The 20,915-nt window shown below is 29.2% G+C and overlaps 1 protein-coding gene across 1 annotated transcript in view; it reads right to left on the bottom strand.

Annotated features, from left to right (window-relative positions):
* The window catches only part of LOC132277227 (dnaJ homolog subfamily C GRV2-like), a 28,268-nt gene extending 22,648 nt beyond the window's left edge, over positions 1-5,620 (bottom strand). The window contains exons 1-5 of the mRNA XM_059779011.1: positions 4,540-5,620; positions 2,400-2,633; positions 2,114-2,201; positions 1,771-1,979; positions 27-128 (exon numbers count right to left, since the gene is read on the bottom strand). Coding sequence (XP_059634994.1) covers positions 27-128; positions 1,771-1,979; positions 2,114-2,201; positions 2,400-2,633; positions 4,540-5,025 — 1,119 coding nt within the window. The 5' untranslated portion in view covers positions 5,026-5,620. The remainder of the gene's footprint in view (positions 1-26; positions 129-1,770; positions 1,980-2,113; positions 2,202-2,399; positions 2,634-4,539) is intronic.
* Positions 5,621-20,915: the final 15,295 nt, after the last annotated feature.

Below are 20,915 nucleotides of genomic sequence, written 5' to 3'. Positions count from 1 at the left end.
ATTCAAAATTAGTAACATATCCTCACATGAATAGGGCATCCATCATTAAATTCAATCGCAAACATCTGGGGCTCCTCAGCAAATCGAACGAGAGCGCTTACTGCAGATAAAGGACGGGCAATAACAGCCTGAAATCATCAAAATATATATACATATATATTAGCCCTTGATATAAGTCAGGCATACCAATACTGCATAATAAACATATTCCCAAAAAAACCATACTGTAGGACGATATAACCGTAAGACACCATTTTTTTATTATGCACCCCTGTATTAGAATAACTCAACTAATACAGGGGTGCATAATTTTCCCTGGGACATGTTCTCTTTTACAAAATATTCCAGTTTAACAAACCAAAGCAATGTGCAAATGTACAAGCCCACATGAACATCCTCTGCATTTAATTTAATTATATATTGGCTATTTTCTGAACATAAAATATTCAGGAATAATGGAACCATCCCAGAATCAGCATCCGCATGCACACTCACGCCCTTGTATCACCAAATGCGTGCAAGAAATAATGTAGCAAGATAGCATCTTTAAAAAAAAGCTCACCAACTTAAAAAATATAACGATACAGACATGAGACAAGGATTGTGTACAAAGAAGGGGAAGACAGAAGGTGAATAGATAAAATCATCCTTTAATTAATTCTTTCCTTCTTTCTTTCTCTCTCTCTCTGTGTCTCTCTCTCTCTCTCTTCTTCTTCTTCTTTTCTTTTATCTTCTTTTCTTTTTTTTCTTTTTTTTGACACTATAGCACAACCCAAAGACAAAGTGTAGATTTCATTTTTAAGCCGTAATGTAAAATTATGGTATAAATTATCATCTCCGAATAAACTCCGTCAAAATCCAACAAAATGTAAGATAAGATCAAACATCTTATTATAATTTTATACCCATTAAAGTTCCAGAATTAGGTGAACTTCTGTTTTTCTGAAACATGTTTCTTGGACATAATTTTTTTTTGACGTGAATAAAAACTGAACCCCTAACCCACCATCTTCCTTTAGATGCCATTCTAGCACTTGAATTACTGTGCTACAATTACTTTGGGTTGGAGTAGCTAAATATATTTACATTAAAAAAAATCATGTCCTAAGGCACAAAGGTAAATTCAATTTATGTCACACTTACGAATCTTAACAACAGCATGCAGAAAGTACATTAGCAAAACATGCTAGCAGGACATACTGGACTTTCTTGTCATGCTATTATACTTAAAAACAGATGCACACAAAACATGCTAGCAGGACTACGTTAGCAAAAACAGAGACTAAACAGACAGATAGACACACGCAAACACACACACACACACAGAGGTGGATAGAATTAATCTTAAAGCAATTATAAAAGAAAATTTGAGATGTAGCAAATATATAATACTAAAAAATAAAAGTGCAGTCACAGTGGAGAAAGAGTCAGGATAATTTGAACATATCATTTTAAAAGCAAAGACCGAGAGGACACCACAATGGAACTTGGTTTACTATAATTATACATGTTTATTTACTTATATGAATGTACGTGTGGCATATATGATAATATTATGGCTAGTGAGCCAAATATATTCATATAAAGTTGGACAATCCCTAAAGGCCTTCAAAAAATAAGGTAATCTTTAGGCATGCTCCCTTATAAAAAGAAAACTGATTCTTGAACCCCTATGAACTCCATTCCTGCATTTGAGAGGCTCCTTTTTTTGGGTTTTTAAACTCCTTTCTAATGAAGTTTGTTCATTAACTACTGAGACCATCTGCTTACTTCATAGTTCTCTGGTCGCCTTTCGACTAGTGAAACCTTTGTAAGAATTAGTTGACGAGACACAGCATCACCTTGTTCCCCAAGTCCCCCTTTTGGCCCAACTCCTAGAGTTAACCCTGGAACACTTTGAGTTCCATGGGCAGCAGATCGCAATCTTGTCACAGACCAACCCCCACAAGGAGTTTCTTCTGCTCCAACGGCCTCTTTGGCTGCAATATACATTTGTTAACTTAAATTAATTAATTGAAAAGAATCATTACTTGCAAGCTTGGAAACAACATATACAGTAAAAATGAAGAAGAATGGTTAAGAAGTGTACAAAAAAATGTATGTTAAGAGGTACCTCTTATCTTTATGTACTCTGAAACACAGAGTGATTGAGAACTATCCACAGATAGTGACAACCCAACCATGGACTTTGCAGTCTTCGTCTGTAACAATATTTACAGTAATATCAAATTAATGCAGAAAATTTTAGAAAGCAGCAACGTGATTAAACAAGTAAAGGATCCTGCAAGTTGTGTGGGGTGGGGACACTTATAAATTAAAGGCAAAACAATATGTAGGAAATTTGGGCGAGAAAACTACATTGCAAATATGAACTGAAGGGTCAAATACAACCGCCATACCAGATTTGATATTATAGCAGTGTTTGAAGCCCCTGAAGCAGCCTGGAAAGCTTTAGATTTTCTTCCATATAAAGGACAAAGAACAAAACCTCCATGCCCAACATTTTTCTTTCCAAAAGCATCAGAGAGAAGAATAATGGCTGGAGAATTCATGTCTCTAAAATCCAAGCACCACCGAAGGTCTCCAGATTTTAATTCAGTAAGTTCAACTCCAGCATAAGTAACTTTCAACTTCTGTACAAGCCATTTGATCACAGTTACTAATATAAACAATGTAATAGCTTAAACAAGAATGCACAATTTCATGTCAACAAGTCATTAATTGAAATGAGAAACAAACACTGATGTAGATGATTGGGAAAACTGGCATTCTACTTATTTCAATTAGATTGGCAAGTACTTTGAAGTTTGACACAATAATTCAGCATCAATTTGCGTCACAAGCTATACAAAAAATTGAGTAGGTCACTCTAATTTAAGTCAATAATATCCAAATGCATCTAACTGTAACCAAGTTATGTACTGCTTTTCCATCTGCTTCCACGGTTTTCTTGGACTCAGTTTGGTTAGAAAAAGTAATATTGGAAAGTGAAAGTAAAAAAAAAGTGAAGTGCAAGAAAGGAAAATAAAATTTCTTGAACGCATTTGGTTAGGTAAACACTTTCCTAAGTTTTTGCGGGAAACTTTTGACAAATTAAGCAATACTGGAATCTTACGTTACCAAATGTTCTTAATTTCTTGCTTTCCAAACTCTTAACAAGTTGAAATTTTTTCCATTTCCTTCACTTTCCATCTAGCCAAAGCAAGCCTTAGTCAATGTAAATATCTTCATCAACCTCTCCCAAGTCCTAATAAAGGAGAAACCATTGGAATAGTACGATCTTTAGTGACTTTTGTTGACGTTCTTTCACCAATAAATGCAGGAAATGGTGAACATCGATGGGAACATTGGAAAGTCATATTTAGTACGTACTCCAACCACTGAACAAAGCTTGATTTTGCTTCACACATCACACCACGATAAGGATATGAGAATATGTACACTCATATCTGATGCCATCTCATCAAATTTTATAAGCTTATGACTTCTCCACTTAATACATTGCCAAGGCTTGGACAGCCATCTATAATGATATCTACATGTACATACCAAACATTTTTAAAGCACTATTAAATTCTTGCGAACAATACAAAATCTACCTAATTCTGGCAATGGATTCTTTAGAATTAAACCGTAATAAAAAATCAAGAATTCAAGTTCTTATGGAACAGAGTATATTCCTCCAACTCACTTCTCTTTCATAGTAATGTGGCATTTCATCTAGTGAAGTCATTTCCCTTATTTATTTACCTATTTTGTGTGTGTAACAAGTATTTTAGGGGATAGGGTCTGGGAAGTTGTGAGTAAGATGGTATAAGAACCTCTTTCTTTGCTGATTGTCTCAACTCCTAACAGACTTCAAGGGTTCAGATGGGATGTCTAACTGTCAAATTTTGAATTCTCAGAAAAGTTTATTTCAAATGTTCATAGAATTTCAGTACATTATGTCCCTTGTGAAGATAATCTAACCTCTAAAAATCTTGGGCATACAGATAGATTATGGCCTAATTTAACTAAAATCTGTCCTTTCAAAATTTCTCCATTGCTTCAGAAATTTTTTAATGTTTACTATCTACCATTTAGTTCAAAATGACATGTACTGCCGCCTTTTGAACAAATACAAATGCTTCCGTCAAAACTTATTTTACTCGAATAATCTAACTTCGTCCTTTGGACTTAATTAAAACCCAAAACAAGTACTAATCATAATGTTAACTTTTGTTACTAAAAGATGGATGAACCATTTCTTAGGACAAACTACACCCTATTTCAAAAATCAGAAAGAAATTCTCTTCATTGCTTTTTTAGTTTCTAGTTACTCAAATTTTCAGTAACTCTAGATAAGTTATACTGTTATGTGTAAAGTAATGGAACAATTACTTCTAGCCGGATAACTAGTTCAAAACTATTTAGCCATTGCAAAATAATGTATCAACACTAACTAACCGGTTATTGATCACAAACCACTATGAACATTCACAGTCAAAGTAGATTCAACTAAATAACATCATAGATTAAGTTCCGAAAGGGTTAACTTACCAAAGGAACCCACTCCGAAGTCTTTCTCCGAAGATGAAGTACCGGAAACTCCGCAACAGCCCCAATTCTGTTCCACCTTATTCTATGCAGCTCAGTCAGAATACTCGCCCTGAACTTTGAGGAAAACTTAATAGCTTTAAACTTCCCGCGTCCATCAGTCCGTACACTGATATTGAACTCCTGGGAATTCTCATCCCTCCCAATAACGGGTGTCGCTCCATCATAATCACTTGCCACGTCATACGAATTTGTCACGGACAGTGTCGCAGGGTCCAGAGTGATGATCGTGAAATTGGATATACACAGAATTCTCTTGTACCGCCCACGCCACGAGTGTTTCACCGCTATGTAGCGGGCCAAGTACTCCTGTTCTTCGAGTGCGTGAGGAGGTGGAGCAGAAGATGATTGGGTTGAGGATTCCGGCGGAGGCTGGTGGTGGTCGGGAGCGGAGGTGGAGGTGGCAGTGTGTCGACTCACAAAATCCATTTGAGGGAGGTATTGAAGGGAGTAGGGTGGAGGCGGACTAGGGCGCAGAAAGAACCATAGTCCCGAACCGGCCGCCCCCGACGGGCTCTGCCGAGACTGATTTGCACCCAGTGCTCCCGATTATCGCGAATTGGGTCGTAACTTCGCCTCCAAATGATACACTGGATTGATCGAATCAAACCCTAACTTTAAAAACCCAATCTTTCATCGGCGATTGATCAATTGAAAACAGAATGTCAAGCGAATTCAAAAGAACTGAGCACAAAACCACAATATCCGCCAGAATGAACAGTGTAAGAATCAGTGTTAACCTTAAGAAACAAAAATTCGAATGTATTTTGCATATACGTATGATTGAGTGTATATATTATATATGTACACGTATACTGTTTATTTAATTGAGGTGCTGATGGATCACACTTCACGCAAAGGACTGGATCTAATCAAATATAATGAGTTCGATTTAGGATCGATTAGAAGTTCTTGGAGAGAAGAAAATACAGAAAGTATCGCGTGAGAAGGGAAAGATGACATGGAGAGCACTTGCCAGCCGGGTCGCTTTCTTTCGCGATGCCACCAACTTGTAAACCACTCTTTTGGCCCAAAAACCACCTCTTGGTTTTTGGACTTGGATTAAATATTCTCTAATTTATCGTTGAATTGCTTAGGTTCTGTTTCGTTGGATGGAAACATTTAGAAAAGAAAGATAAAACTTTTAAACTTTTAAATTTTTTTAGAATTTGGATGGATAAAAAAAGAAATCATATAGGGCCGTTTGGTTTGACAGAAATTTATGATGGAAAGTGAAAGTGAAAGTGAAGTCAAAGAAAGAAAAATCAAGTTTCCTGCGTGCATTTGGTTAGCAAGAAAAAATTTCAAGAAAGTTAAGAAAAATATTATTTTATTAGTTTGGATAGCATGAAAGGGAAAAGAAAATAATTTACTTATCAAAACTACCCTCATGATTTAAAATATTAAAAAATAAATTAAAGAAAAAATTTCAAAAAAGTTAAGAAAAATATTATTTTATTAGTTTGATAGCAACAAAGGGAAAAAAAAAATAATTTACTTACCAAAACTACCCTCATGATTTAAATTATTAAAAAATAATCATCTTTATACCCAATTATTTATATTAATTTTTAGCAATTAAATAATAAAATAATGGATTAATAATTATTATTATTATTATTTATATTCATATTTAAATTAGACAAAGTAAGGAGGACTACATTTTAGTTGTCAAATTCTTTTTATTTTTTGTTTTCAATAATAATTATTTATATTTATATGCAAAATATAATTCACTTATCATAACATACTCATGTTTTATCATAAAATAATGGATTATTAATTATTATTATTATTATTATTTATATTCATATTTAAATTAGAAAAACTAAGGAGGATTGCATTTTAGTTGCCAAATTTTTTTATTTTGTGTTTTCAATAATAATTATTTATATTTATATGTAGAATATAGTTCATTTATGATAACATACTCATATTTTATTAAATTATTAAATATATCTTTTTTTAAGCCCCCTCCAAGAAACATTAAATGGCAACTCTAGTATAAAAATTATCATGCAAAGGTAACATATTAATTTTATAATTCATGCATAATAATTTTATGGTTCTTCCATAATTTATCAGTCCCCTTTCATATTTTTTATGAATTTGAACCACTTCGATGCAAATTTTTCTGTACAAAAATCACACAGTATAAAAAGTTATTAAGTTCAAAGTTGTATAGATAGTAAAAAATAAATATTATATTGATTTCCATCCATGTAAAATTGTTATGTTATATAAATAATATGATGACTCAAATTAATCTCTTCTCATATATCTATTGAGATTTTGATAAAAATTAAAAGTTATATTATTTAATATTCTACCCTTCAACTCAAATTATGTGTCCCAATATATAATAATTGTTGGAATATTTTCTAAGTCTGAAATTAATAACCACTATATTTGTTATGTGAAAAAAAAAATGGAGAAACAACTAGGCATAATAGGAATTTTGGAAATAAAGTGACAATTTTGTGCGAGAAAGTTAACTTTCTTGTGTTTTATGCGAAGAAATATTTTGGGAAAATTTATTGATACGGGAATCTCACTTTCCCAAAAATTTTCTCTTTCCAGGTAACCAAACTCCAAAAAATTAAATTTCTTTTCTGTTTCTTTTCCTTTCTACCTACTTCACGCTAACCAAACGAACCCATAGAAAATTCAGTTTCCCGGCATTGAGTATTTTCCCTCAAAAATATTCCCACAAAAAACACGCGGAAAATGCTTATTTATTTGCCATTCCTATTTTACCCAATAACTTATCTCAAAAACAACTTCTATTCTGAAGTAAATTTTCTCAAAAATAATTTATATTCTGAGGTAAGTTCCTAATGCAAATTATCAATATTTATACTATTATTAAATGTGTAAAGATTTTTAGTGGTTCAGTATTTCAATATTTATTTATTTATTAATATAAAAATAGATTTTATAAAAAGAGTTTCTATAAAATTCTAAAAAAAAAATTATGGATAATTATCAAAAAATAACCGGCTCGACCCAACTATGATTATGTCATTATCAAGAGAGGACACGTGTCATCGTCCTATTAATCCAAGAAGCGCATAAATAAAGGCATGGAAGAAGGAGGAAGGGGTGCATAAATTGAGAATTCTGAAATCCATAATTATAGAGTAAAATACAAAAGCTCTACCAAAGAGTTTAAGTATTAATTGATATAAAAAATAATTTTTAATTGATAAAGAGTTTTTATCTGTATCTATATAATTATTAAATGTGCAATGAGTTTCAGTATTTATTTATTTATATTAATTAATAAAGAGTTTTTATCAATATCTATACTATTATTAAATGTGTAAATAATTTTAATGTTTCAGTATTTATTTATTTATATAAAAAAAATATTTATTAATTGATATGAAAAGAGTTTTTATTAAAAAAAATATATATACTTTATAGAACTCTAAAATCTACCTAATAAAATTCTATTTATCTATTTGTTATTATGAATTTTTTTAAAAAAAGAACATATAACTAGACAAGAATTATTAATAAAACTCTAAGACAAAATACCTATTTATCTATTTATTATGAGTTTTTTTATAAAAGAAAATATTGTTGACCTTAAGGATTCCATCTAAGGATAATCTAGAAGTTTTGATGATAACAAACCATTAATGATGTTTAAGGACTAATGTTTACATTGAGTGTTATATAGATTATTCACATTCAAAAGATAACCTCAATGAAGAGCGCGAAAGATCATTCCAAATATTCCATTACTCAATATCACATCTGTGGATAACAAAGGAGACAAAGAAGACATGAAGTTGCAAGGAACCAAATGTAAAGTCCATCCAAAGACAACTTGGACATCAATGATCAAGAAAGCAACTTAAATAAAAGGAAGAAAGCAAGAATACTTCAAAGCCTAAAAGATCATGAACAGAGCTTGAAGAAAGGGGTGGATAGCTTGGTGAGTGCAACTTAAATTGTAAAGTTATTTTTGAAGTAACTTTATTTGAAAGCTCATCTCTATAGGACCATGCATATCATATCATTATTCATATGCTCCTATATCCATTAGCAATAGACTATGCACTTCATTCATATATAATTGCACATGGAGTCTTTGCTAACGAGTGAGTTAGTTCAAGCTTGCATAAGCTTTGAAATAACTCATCACTTGTGCTAGAAATGCTAAGACCATGCACTTTATTATATAATTCATATTGGTCAACAATTAAGGCATGAGAAGCCTTCATTACCATGAATTGGTAACGGACATTAGAACCCCAGAATGCGCGTCATGAAAAACTGTGTTGTTGGCTAAGTGTGAAAAATGGATTTTTGAAATAATGATTATTTCAAAATAATTTTTTCCGGTAATAACTCTTTATACTTCAATTAGCCTAACCTAATTTTATCAGAATTTTTGACCAAGTCTACATTGGTTTACACAAGAATTCATTTTTACCAAAACAGTCAGAAATCCAAATTTGTACTAAAACTGAATTTCTACATTTTGATTTAGTTGGATTTCAATTTTCTACTATTTTTTATTGAATTCAAATGGGGGGTACTTCCTTATTTACATTGTAAACTTATTTACATTGAAAATAAGGTATGTGCAGATGTCCTGTAGAGCACTGTCTAATATGTTAACTTAGAACATTTTCTGAAGCATTAGTTCTATTTTGGTCTACCGAAATACAAGACCAACTCACTTCGGTCTACTGAAATAGAGATATTGAGGATGATTCATCAGTTCCATTTCGGTCTACCGAAATAGAGCACCAAATCACTTCGGTCTACCGAAACAAAGATGCTGAGAATGGTGAAACCATTTCGATCGACCGAAACAGGAAAGGTGTTACTTCGGTCTACCGAACCAAGAGTACTGAGAATGATAAACCAAGCTTAAAACCATTTCGGACGACCGAAACACAAGGGTGTTTCATTTCGGTCGACCGAACCAGCGCGAATTCAAACTCAAACGGCTATTTCACCTAGAACTGAGTGCCCAACAGCTATATTGTATATCAGATGTCTATAAATAGAGTTAGGGTTTTCTGGTTTCGAGTTGAGGCTTTTAAAATGAACTTCTACAGAGTTTTTGCTCTAGTTCCTCCCACTCTTTATGGAGCTTTTGCTCTAGTAGTCCATACAAGGAATCACCATTGAAATATATTGCATATCATTTATGTGATTCATCTTACAAACTTAGAGTTGAGCTTTCATTTGATTATTTCATTCGTAACTCTAAGTATGAGAGCTTTGATTTGTATATTTGTCTATTTGAGAGACATTCATTGTGAGCTTCATTATATATTCATTCTTGAGAGAATAAGACCAAGAGGTGCTCTTGGTAAGGGAAAGCTTGTTTAAGCTATTGTAAGGGTTCTCTTTCTCAACCCATAAAAGAAAGAAGGTGTCTCTCTAATGAGAGGATTTGGTAGAGCTCTCCACCCACAAGAGTGAGCAATGGTTCCTTTTTAGCCATCAAAAGAAGGAGAAGCAAGATGGCTTCATTACAAGGTCGATTCTTCACCCGCAAGCAAGAACATGTAAAGGTTTGCTCTCCACCAATAAGGAGGAGCCATAGTGGAATCCTTGAGAGGTTTTCTCAAGGCATGGACGTAGGCCGAGGTTGTGCCGAACCATGTACATCGCGTGTCCTTTGGTTTGCAATTTTTCTAACTCTTACTCTCTTTATTTCCTTAACATTTTCCATTTCATAATCTTAATACTTTATTTATGAATGTTATGAGATGGACATGTTAATTTGAATATATGAGGAGGATAGGATGAATGCTTGGAGTAGGTTGATTGTTTGATTGATTTTAGCTTAGAGTATATGTTCTCTATTAGCCTTTTATATAGCTAAAATTATGTTGCACACCAAGTGTTTGACAACATGCATATTCAACACATCATTCACATTTAGAGTTTATAAGCATACCAAGTGTTTGATATATTTGTTGTAAACTCTATAATAATGTGTTTCGTGACTTTTGCACCTTGAATATTACTCACATCAATATTGTGCAAATGCTAGTTCTAAATGGTTAATTGAAATTGAATGCATTGAAGCTAGAAAGAATTCATTTGTTAAAGCAACCACTCAAATGTAGTAAGATCATTGCTTTGCATTCTACACATTATGCAATTTCTACACTATAACTCACCAGAAGAGCATTTATCACAAAGAATCATATATGGCTCAAAACTAAAGAGACAAGTAAAAGAAGCTTTGATAGCTAAACCGAAAAAGTTCCATAGTTTGCCAATGACCCTATTAATCCCCTCTAGGGTCATTACTTGGGCAACAAATATAACTAGACAAGAATTATTATTATAAAAAATAATTAATAATTGATATAAAATATATATATATATTAAAACTCTAACACAAATTACCTATTTATCTATTTATTATGAGTTTTTTAACAAAAGAAAATCTAATTAGACAAGAATTATTAATATAAAAAATAATTATTAGTTGATATAAAAAGAGTTGTTAAAAGAGTTTATATTAAACTCTAACACAAATTACCTATTTATTTATTTAATATGAGTTTTATAATATAAGAAAATCTAATTAGACAAGAACTATTAATATAAAAATATTTTTTAATTAACATAAAAAATAAAATAATTTTTCTTAAAACTCTACCACAAATTAAATTTTATTATGAGTTTTTTTAATAAAAGGTAATCTAATTAGAAAATAATTATTAATATATTAAAATATTTATTAATTCAAATGAAAAGAGTTTAAATCTAATTATACAAAAATTAATATAAAAATATTTATTTAACGATATAAGAAAATTTTTTAAAAAACTCTACCACAAATTAACTATTTTATTTTCTATAAAACACTATCACATATAACATGTATTTATCTATTTATTATTAATATTTTTACAGAAAATAAATTAATTTCGATAAAATTCTACTACAAATTGTCTATTTTCTTTTCTTTAAAACTCTATCATTTATAACCTCTATTTATTTATTTATTATGAGTTTTTTAATAAAAGGAAATCCAATTAGACAAGGATATATTTAAAAAAAATAAAATAATTTTAAAATTTTTTTTTAATAAAACTCAAATACAAATTACCTATACATTTATTTATTATGAGTTTTTAATAAAAGAAAATATAACAAGACAAAAATTATTAATATAAAAAATATTTAATAATTGATATAAAAAATAAAATAATTTTTCAAAAATTCTACCACAAATTACCATTTATTATGTGTTTTTTAATAAAAGAAAATATAATTTGACAAAGATATATATATTTAAAGAAAATAAATAATTTATATAAAATTCTATCACGAATTACCTATTAGGAAATCTAATTAGACAAGTACTGTTAATAAAAAAAATTATTTATTAATTGAAATAAAGAGGTTTTAAAAGAGTTTCTATAAAACTCTAACACAAATTACCTATTTATTTATTTATTATGAATTATTTAATAAAAAAAAATCTAATTAGACAAGAATTATTAATATAAAAAATATTTATTAATTGATATAAAAGAGTTTTTATTAAACTCTAATACAAATTACCTATGTATTTATTTAATATGAGTTTTTTAATATAAGAAAGTCTAATTAATTAGACAAGAACTATTAATATAAAAAATATTTTTTAATTGATGCAAAAAATAAAATAATTTTTCTTAAAACTCTACCACAAATTATCTTTTTTATTAGCGTTTTTAATAAAAGATAATCTAATTAGACAATAATTATTAATATATTAAAATATTTATTAATTCATATAAAAAGAGTTTAAATCTAATTAGACAAAAGTTATTAATATAAAAATATTTATTAATTGTTATAAAAAGAGTTTTTAAAAGACTCTAACACAATTTAGTTATTTTATTTTCTTTAAAACTCTATTTTATATAACTGTATTTATCTATTTATTATGAATATTTTTACAGAAAATAAATTAATTTCTATAACACTCTTCTATAAATTATCTATTTTATTTTCTTTAAAACTCTATCACATATAACCTATATTTATGTATTTATTAAGAGTTTTTTAATAAAAGGAAATCTAATTAGACAAGGATATATTTAAAATAATAATAATAATATATATTTTAAAAAGTTTATATAAAACTGCAACACAAATTACCTATTTATCTATTTGTTATGAGTTTTTTAATAAAAGAAAATATAACTAGACAATAAGTATTAATATAAAAAATATTTAATAATTGATGAAAAAAATAAAATAAATTTTCCAAAATTCTACCACTAATTACATTTTATTATGAGTTTTTTAATTAAAAAAATCTAATTAGACAAAGATATATGTATTTAAGGAAAATAAATAATTTATATAAAATTCTTTCACGGATTACCTATTTTATTTTCAATAAAACTTTATCACATTAGACAAAAATATATTTAAAAAGTTTCTATAAAACTCTAACATAAATTACCTATTTATTATGAGTTTTTTTAATACTACCTCCGTCCCTTTTTAGCTGTCCGTTTCGTAAACTGTGTCAATAAAACTCTATCACATTAGACAAAGATATATTTAAAAAGTTTCACAGTTTACGAAGCGGACAACTAAAAAGGGACAGAGGTAGTAAAAGGAAATCTAATTAGACGAATATTATTAGTATAAAAAATTATTTGTTGATTGATATAAAAAGAAATTTTAAAAAGTTTATATAAAACTCTAACTAAAATTGTCTATTTATCTATTTATTATGAGTTTTTTAATAAAAGGAAGTCTAATTGGACAAGAATTATTAATATAAAAAATATTTATTAATTAATATAAAAAGAGTTTTTAAAAGATTTTCTATGAAACTCTAACACAAATTACCTATTTATTTATTTATTATGAGTTTTTTAATAAAAGAAAATTTAATTAGACTCTAATTATAAATATAAAAAAAAATTTAATTGATATACAAAATCAAATAATTTTTCTAAAACTCTACCACAAATTACCTTTTATTATGAGTTTTTTTTAATACAAGGTATCAATTTCAGTAGTAAAATAAATATTTTTTATTAAATAATAAAAAATAAAAAATATAAATATTTCAGTATTAATAGAAATACCTAAAAAAATTTATTACTTTATAAAACTCAAACTCTATCACCAATTTTAAAATATTTCAGTATTTAATTATCAATATAAAAATATATTTATTAATTAATATAAAAAGAGTTACAAAAAATGACAATTTTTTGTAAGGTTTATTGTTACAAACCTCAAATCAACAATAAAAAAGATATATTTATGAAAACAAAATTTCTATAAATTACAAAATATTCACCGTGCATTGTAATATAAAAAGAAAACTCTATCACATATAACCTGTATTTCTCTATTTATTATGAATATTTTTACAGAAAATAAAATAATTTCTATAATACTTAAATCCAAATTATTTATTTTATCAACTTCAAAATATATCAGTATTTATTTATTAGTATAAAAAAATATTTATTAATTAATATAAAGAGAGTTGTAATTTTTTGTAAGGTTTATTGTACGAGCTTCAAATAACAAAATAAAAAATATATATATGAAAACAAAAATTCTATAAATTATAAAGTATTCACCACGTGCATCACACGTACCTTTTCCTCATACAATTATATATACAGAATATCAATGATAATTTGGGTAAAATTACTCAAAATATATCATGCTTCTAAATAGAATTTTTTATTTTTTTAATCGTCTATTTTATGTGAAATGTTTGATTTTTCTCCCAAACAGTAGTATTGCCTCTTCATCTCTAATTTTTTTTTATTTTTAATTTGTTTATCTTAAACTAATAATTAGTTTTACCTAAGGAAATATTATGAAGTCTTATTATTCTAAATGCAAATAATGAAAATAAATATAAACAATTATATATAATTTAATAATCCATCATTTTACTTCACAAGGGTAGTTTTGGTATGCATAATCAATTTCTTTTCACTTTCACACTATCCAAACTAACAAACTAATATTTTCCTACAATTTTCTTGAAAAAAATTTCATATTAACCAAATGCATGCTAAAAAATCTTTTTCCTTTTCATTCACTTTCTATTTCTTTTTTTTTTTCTAACTTATTTCTATCTAACCAAACAGAGCATAAAGAAAGTCTGAAAACTGCACTGTTTTGAGATAAGAAAAATTTGCCAAAATTTTAAAACTGTGCCATTTTGAATTAAGAAAAATTCATCAAACTGCATTCTTTTGAATTAAGAAAAATTCACCATACTCTAACGACGATCAACGTCATTATCTCTCCCTCATATTTTCCAAAAAAAAAGATTATCCCCCTCTCTCCTCTTGCTTATTCCCAATATTGGGGGAATATTTCGCGCCAAAAATGAATGTTATTTGCCATGGCATTACCATAGACGGAAATGTGATAGAAAGACGTGTAACTTTTACTAGCAATAGTAATGGTTATGTATGTATATACATATAAGCACGGATATTAATGGAGTTAGGAAAATACAACCAAAAGCCCTATATATGAAAATATGAGAGAGAACGTCAGTCGGGTTAAAAGAGAAATAGAGACCATCGCGATTTGTTTAAGATTAAAATGAATAAATAGGAGAGAGAGGGACGAGTTTTTTTTTTGAAAAATATAAGGGAGAGATAACGACATCGTCGTTAGAGTATGGTGAATTTTTTTTAATTCAAAATGGTGCACTTTTTAAACTTGGTAAATTTTTCTTATCTCAAAAGGCCAGTAGTAGATAGATTTTAAATGTCACGTATCAATCTATAGTGAGTTCAACTTATGATAACTTAGAGGATCCAAATGCCCTTTTTTTTTTTTTTTTTTTTTTTTTCTAACGTGGTATAATCATTTTGAAAAATTATAGACACAGTCTCTTTGGATTGGTTTTTCAAATTTGTAACCTTACCTGTTTGCAAATAATCCTCTTTAACTACTCCCTTCGTCTCATAAAAAGTTGTGAGTCACGGTTCCTTAAACATGACACTTTCTATGGGACGGAGGCACGAGCGGAGTCATAAATTAAATTCAGGGGGGCACAATGTAAAAATATATATTTCGATAATTACGACAATAAATATAAATTCTATAAATCAATAGACAAAGAAGAAAAATTACTCAAAATAATATATCAATCACTGAGTAATTAAAGAAAGATAAATAATTAACAAAAAAATTAAAAAGGAAAAAAAAATGAGAAAATTTTGAAAGGGAAAAAAATTTGGAGTTCGATTCATAAAAGAAAAATTGACTTTTTTTAAAGGAAAATTAAACGAATTTAAAGAGTACAAAGGAAAGGATTTAATACCCCTAATTTTAAAAGGATAGTCTCGGTATTTATTTATTTGTTTTAATTGTATTTTTAATTATTTAATTGATTATTTGACTAGTCGCTTATGTGTTTAATTGAATTAGGTATTACTTGATTATTTGATTACGTGTTTATGTATTATTTGTATTTGTCTATGTGTTAATTGTTTAATTAGATTATGTGCTTAAATGGTATTTTGATTAATTGTAAATTAAATATTTTCTTCTTTTTTATTATTTTCTTTTATTTTTCTTTTATGGTTATGGTTATTAATGGGCCAACCAATTGGGTCCTATGGACTACTTGGATAAGAGGTTGGATGTGTATGGATTATTACCTATTGATAGTTGTGTATGTATATATATAGATATATATTATATACATATATAAAAAGGAAAGTAATTTATTAATTACTTTTATGGTAACTTGGGTAGTAATATTTAATCTGATGTATATGTTTTATATTTAAAAAATAAAAATATACGTATATTTGACATGTGTTATGTTTTAAGTTACTTTATAATATTATGGTAACTTAAAGTATTATTGGATAATCCATTAATAAATAATAGAATGTGTATAATTTATTTATTTAATACAGACATACATAAATTATATACGTAACATATTTTACTTACCCTTTTTAATATATATAAAAATAAAATTAATTGATTAATTACTTTTTATGATAACCTGGGTAGTAATATTTTATATGATGTATATGTTTTATATTTAAGTAATAAAAATATACATAGATTTGATACGTATTATGTTTTAAGTTACTTTATAATATTATGCTAACTTCAGTATTATTGGATAATCCATTAATAAATAATGGAATGTGTATAATTTATTTATTTAATAAAAATATACATAAATTATATACGTAATATATTTTACTTACCTTTTTAATATTTTAATTTTTATTATTTTAAGTTGACGTGGATTGTGAAAAGGGTTAGGGTTATGTTATTTAGCCTATAAATATATAGCTATAGGTTGTAAAAGGGGGTTAGAAATATTCACGTGATATATTCTAGATAGAGAGAGTTAGAAAAGGAAGGAGAAAAATGAAGGAAGGAGGAGAAAAACCATGTAGAGAGAAGATCGAGGAAAAAAAAGTTTAACTTTCGATCCGAAAATTTAAGGCATGTTATTCTTCTATCTCTTTCCCTTTGATTCGTGTTTCTGTATATGCCTAGGAAATTCCAAGATTTATTAAACACATAAAATTAAATTATTATGCATGTTTAATTGGATTAGAACATAGGTTTTATGAATTTTGTTCAAATATGTTCTTGTATTATGAATTGATAAATGCATGATTTTGATTTGATTTCTGGTGTTAATTTTTACATGTTTAAATTATGTATTTTTCATATCTGTGAAATGATGGAACGCAGAAACATGCCTAGGATTCCTGAACATTAAATAGGAACTAAGTTTGGGTTTAAATAAATTTAAATAGACTCAATCATAATGATGCTTACTATTTGAATGTTTTAAACAAACGAATGAATTTAATCTTTTAATATGTTTTAGCAATTGACATTAAATGTGTAGGATGAATTTGATATGAAGAATGCTTATTTGACGGTATAATAAAATATCATCATATGTATAAGAATCAGTTAATGTAGGACATATGATATAGGAAACTTAAATAAATAATAAATCATTCCTATTTTGTGATAACTTAATATCATATTATCATAGTTATTTCTGGATTGTTTAATGCATTTCCTTAATCGTTACATTAATTGTTGGATTGTGTGGTTTAATGCACCGGTATGAGATGGTGGCATTCTAGGGACGGATTAACTTATCAGTTAAGTCCTACCTATTTTATATAAGGGAATTGATTAACTAAAATGTTAAGTCCTACTTATATTCAAGTCAGGTCAGCTGAACAAGTTGAATGACTTATGGAGGATTAATTTATTATATAAGGGAATGAATTAACTAAAATGTTAAGTCCTACTTATATTCAAGTCAGGTTAGTTGAACAAGTTGAATGACTTATGGAGGATTAATTTATACTGAATAGGATGGTTACTAGATTTTATATATAAGTATGGTGCCATGGTATGAGTTTTAGTCTCAGGATCAGTGGTTAGGGTGCGTATATCGCTAGGGATGTGTAGCTAAATATAGTGTAATTGTGTACCCTGGTAGGTCTAGGTACTCGTGTCCACTATATGTGCGTTTTGCATGTTGCCTACTATTCAGGTTGAGACAACCCTATAGTTTAGTGAGGTTCCTTTAGTGTGTGTGTATATGTATATATATACGGACTACTAGTTACTGTTGGATTGACTAGGATGTATACGTGTATCGAATCTCTGCTTGGACTGTAGTAGAGTAAAACTTGTTTGTGGGCCTGACTCACCATTATTTTTCAGATGTTCGTCAGGAGTAAAGGTTGTTCGTGCTGAGCGGGGATCAGTCTACTTCATTCTTCCGATGCTACATAAGAGTTCCTTTATGATTCAGTTTCCTGATTTAGACAGTTATTGCTGTCATTTGTTTAGTTTGGATTTTCTAGGGGTTCACACAGTATGGATTCCCGAGTTGTATTTTAGAGGATAAGTTGTATCAGAAGAGTTTATTAATTAATGAAAATATATTATGAGGTTTATTATTAGATTATCATTTTAGTTTCTTGTCAGCATTTTATTTATTCTTCTTTATTCTTTTGTACTCTGTGTTCGTTTATTATCAATTTGTTTTGATATCCTCGGGTATTCAGGCGTGGGCCTGGCCAACCTACATTCGGGAATCCGGGGGTATCACAAAGAAATACAAAATTTAAGAGATAATTTTAGAAAATAAAAATTTTAGGGGGGCATTATATGAATTTTTTCATATATACATGTAAAAATATATAAATTTAGTGTATGTATTATAGTAAATGGGGCCAGGGGCACGTGCTCCCCCTGGGCATACACTGCTCTCGGACGGAGGGAGTATAATGTTACTTTTGGTGCGCAGGAATGAAATGAAAAAAATTACAAGAGATAATGGAATGGTCATTCTCATTCTATTGTTTGGTTGCAAATATGAAATTTATAAGAATAGATTAATGTAAAATTTTGAAAATAATGAATTTCAAATTGAATTATCCAAAATACCTCTATTAGTGACAAATAATTTTAATTGATAAAATAACATTCTTTTATAGTTTTTTTTTTAAAGAAAAGAAAAGAAAAGAAATGATGGCGATGGTTGATGGTTGTGCAAAGTGGTGATGGTGTAAGTGGTGGTGTTGGAAGCGGTGGTGGTGGAAGGCAATAGAGTGTTAGTAGAAGGCAGTAGTAGTGGTGATGGTGGTGATGGTGGTGATGGTGGAAGGTAGTGACAGTGGTGTGGTGGTGGTGGAAGACGATTATGGTGTAAGTGGTGGTGGAAGATAATAGCGGAGGTGATGGTGGAGGCAGCGGCGACAATGGTGAAAGGTGGTGTGGTGATGGAAGTCAGTAACGGCGGTAGAGGTGAATGTGGTGATGGAAGTTGCTGGTGGAAGTTAATTGGTGTTACTTCGGATGTCGCATCCCAAAATCCAAAGTTTGTGCACCAAAAGATAATGGTGTAGAGCTATGATGAATGTGTACAAGTTTTACATTTAGAAATTACCACTGCTACCTTTTACTAAAAATATAGTTAGGGCAAGTAGGGATCGTCCTAAGGGATTGGTAGGTCGTATTAGGTTGTGGAATCGAGATTAGGGTTAGTAGGTCGAGTGATCAAAAGATTGGTTGGTGATTGAATTATAATAAGATGCAATTTAAACTAAAGTAGGGAATTAAATGTAATGGAGAGAAAATAAGAGAGAGATCTTGGGGATTAGAGATCACCATTAAGCATAATTTTTTTACACCCTTAATGAATGATTAATGAGGGAAAAAACATGTATTGCAACATAATGTGTGTGTGTGGTTGCTTTAATAAGCATGGATGACAAATTAAGCATATATTGTCTAAGCAACACGGTGGATAGCACAATATATCAAATTAAGCCATTAATCATTTATTTAAGCTCACAATCCAAACACATCACAAGGTTAAAGATATATGCTACTTGCTTTCACAAGTATGGAACATCAAATAACATGCATGGATTGTCCTCTCATTTAACACCTAAACTACAACTACACTACAATTAAGCCAATGACATGAAATTAAACTAATTAAACTAAGGGAGGGGTACAATCCATCAAGAAATAAGTATGAACCATCAAACAAATCACAAGAACATTCCATTAAGCACTAATTCTTAACAATCTCTAAATCTATAGCATTAATACACATAGACATGCATCAATAACACAAGAAATAGAGATAAATACATGAACATCTATTCTCGCATACATAAACATATAGATAGAATGAAATAATCAATTGGAAGCATTAAACCACACAAATCATTGAATAAATAAGATCTATATATATAAAAGTGTTAAAACATGTATCACAATACAAATCCCCTCAAAAATACATAAATCAAGATTTAGAAAGCATGCTTAGGGCCAACTCTAGCCCCAAGAGGATGTCTAGCCACTCATGGATGGTGTCCTCCAACCCTCAAGGGCTAACTCCATGGTAGAGATTGCTCCTCTTCTTGGTTGATGGAAGAACTCTAAGCTTGTGTCTCTAGCCTCCTCCTTTATTTTCTTTTTCACTAAGAATATAGAAATTGTGTCTCTATCTACTCTCAAGTATATCTCTCATAAAGTGGCTCATATTCCTTCTATAGGAAGGTTAAATATCACCCCAAATGAGCTGAGCTCATACACCAATATTCCTTCCAATGATTGGATATGAGACAACTTTTAGTGAGCTGGAAATTGGATTTTCTCGGGATTTGGGAAGTTCGATCAATCAAACATGGCTGAGATCTATCGAATTTAAGCTGGATCGATCCTCTATTGCGGCGCCTTTTTGGATAAAAACAAATCCGAGATATTTTGAAGATATTTTTGGGAAAAAGACAAATGTGGTAGGTAAGGTGGTA

Source organism: Cornus florida, unplaced genomic scaffold (genome assembly GCF_030987335.1).
Source record: "Cornus florida cultivar Cherokee Brave unplaced genomic scaffold, ASM3098733v1 CherokeeBrave_3.0.0_Hap2_Chr10, whole genome shotgun sequence".
NCBI classification, from domain to species: domain Eukaryota; kingdom Viridiplantae; phylum Streptophyta; class Magnoliopsida; order Cornales; family Cornaceae; genus Cornus; species Cornus florida.
Note: the sequence above shows the minus strand (reverse complement) of the source record. Positions and strands in the feature narration are given on the sequence as shown.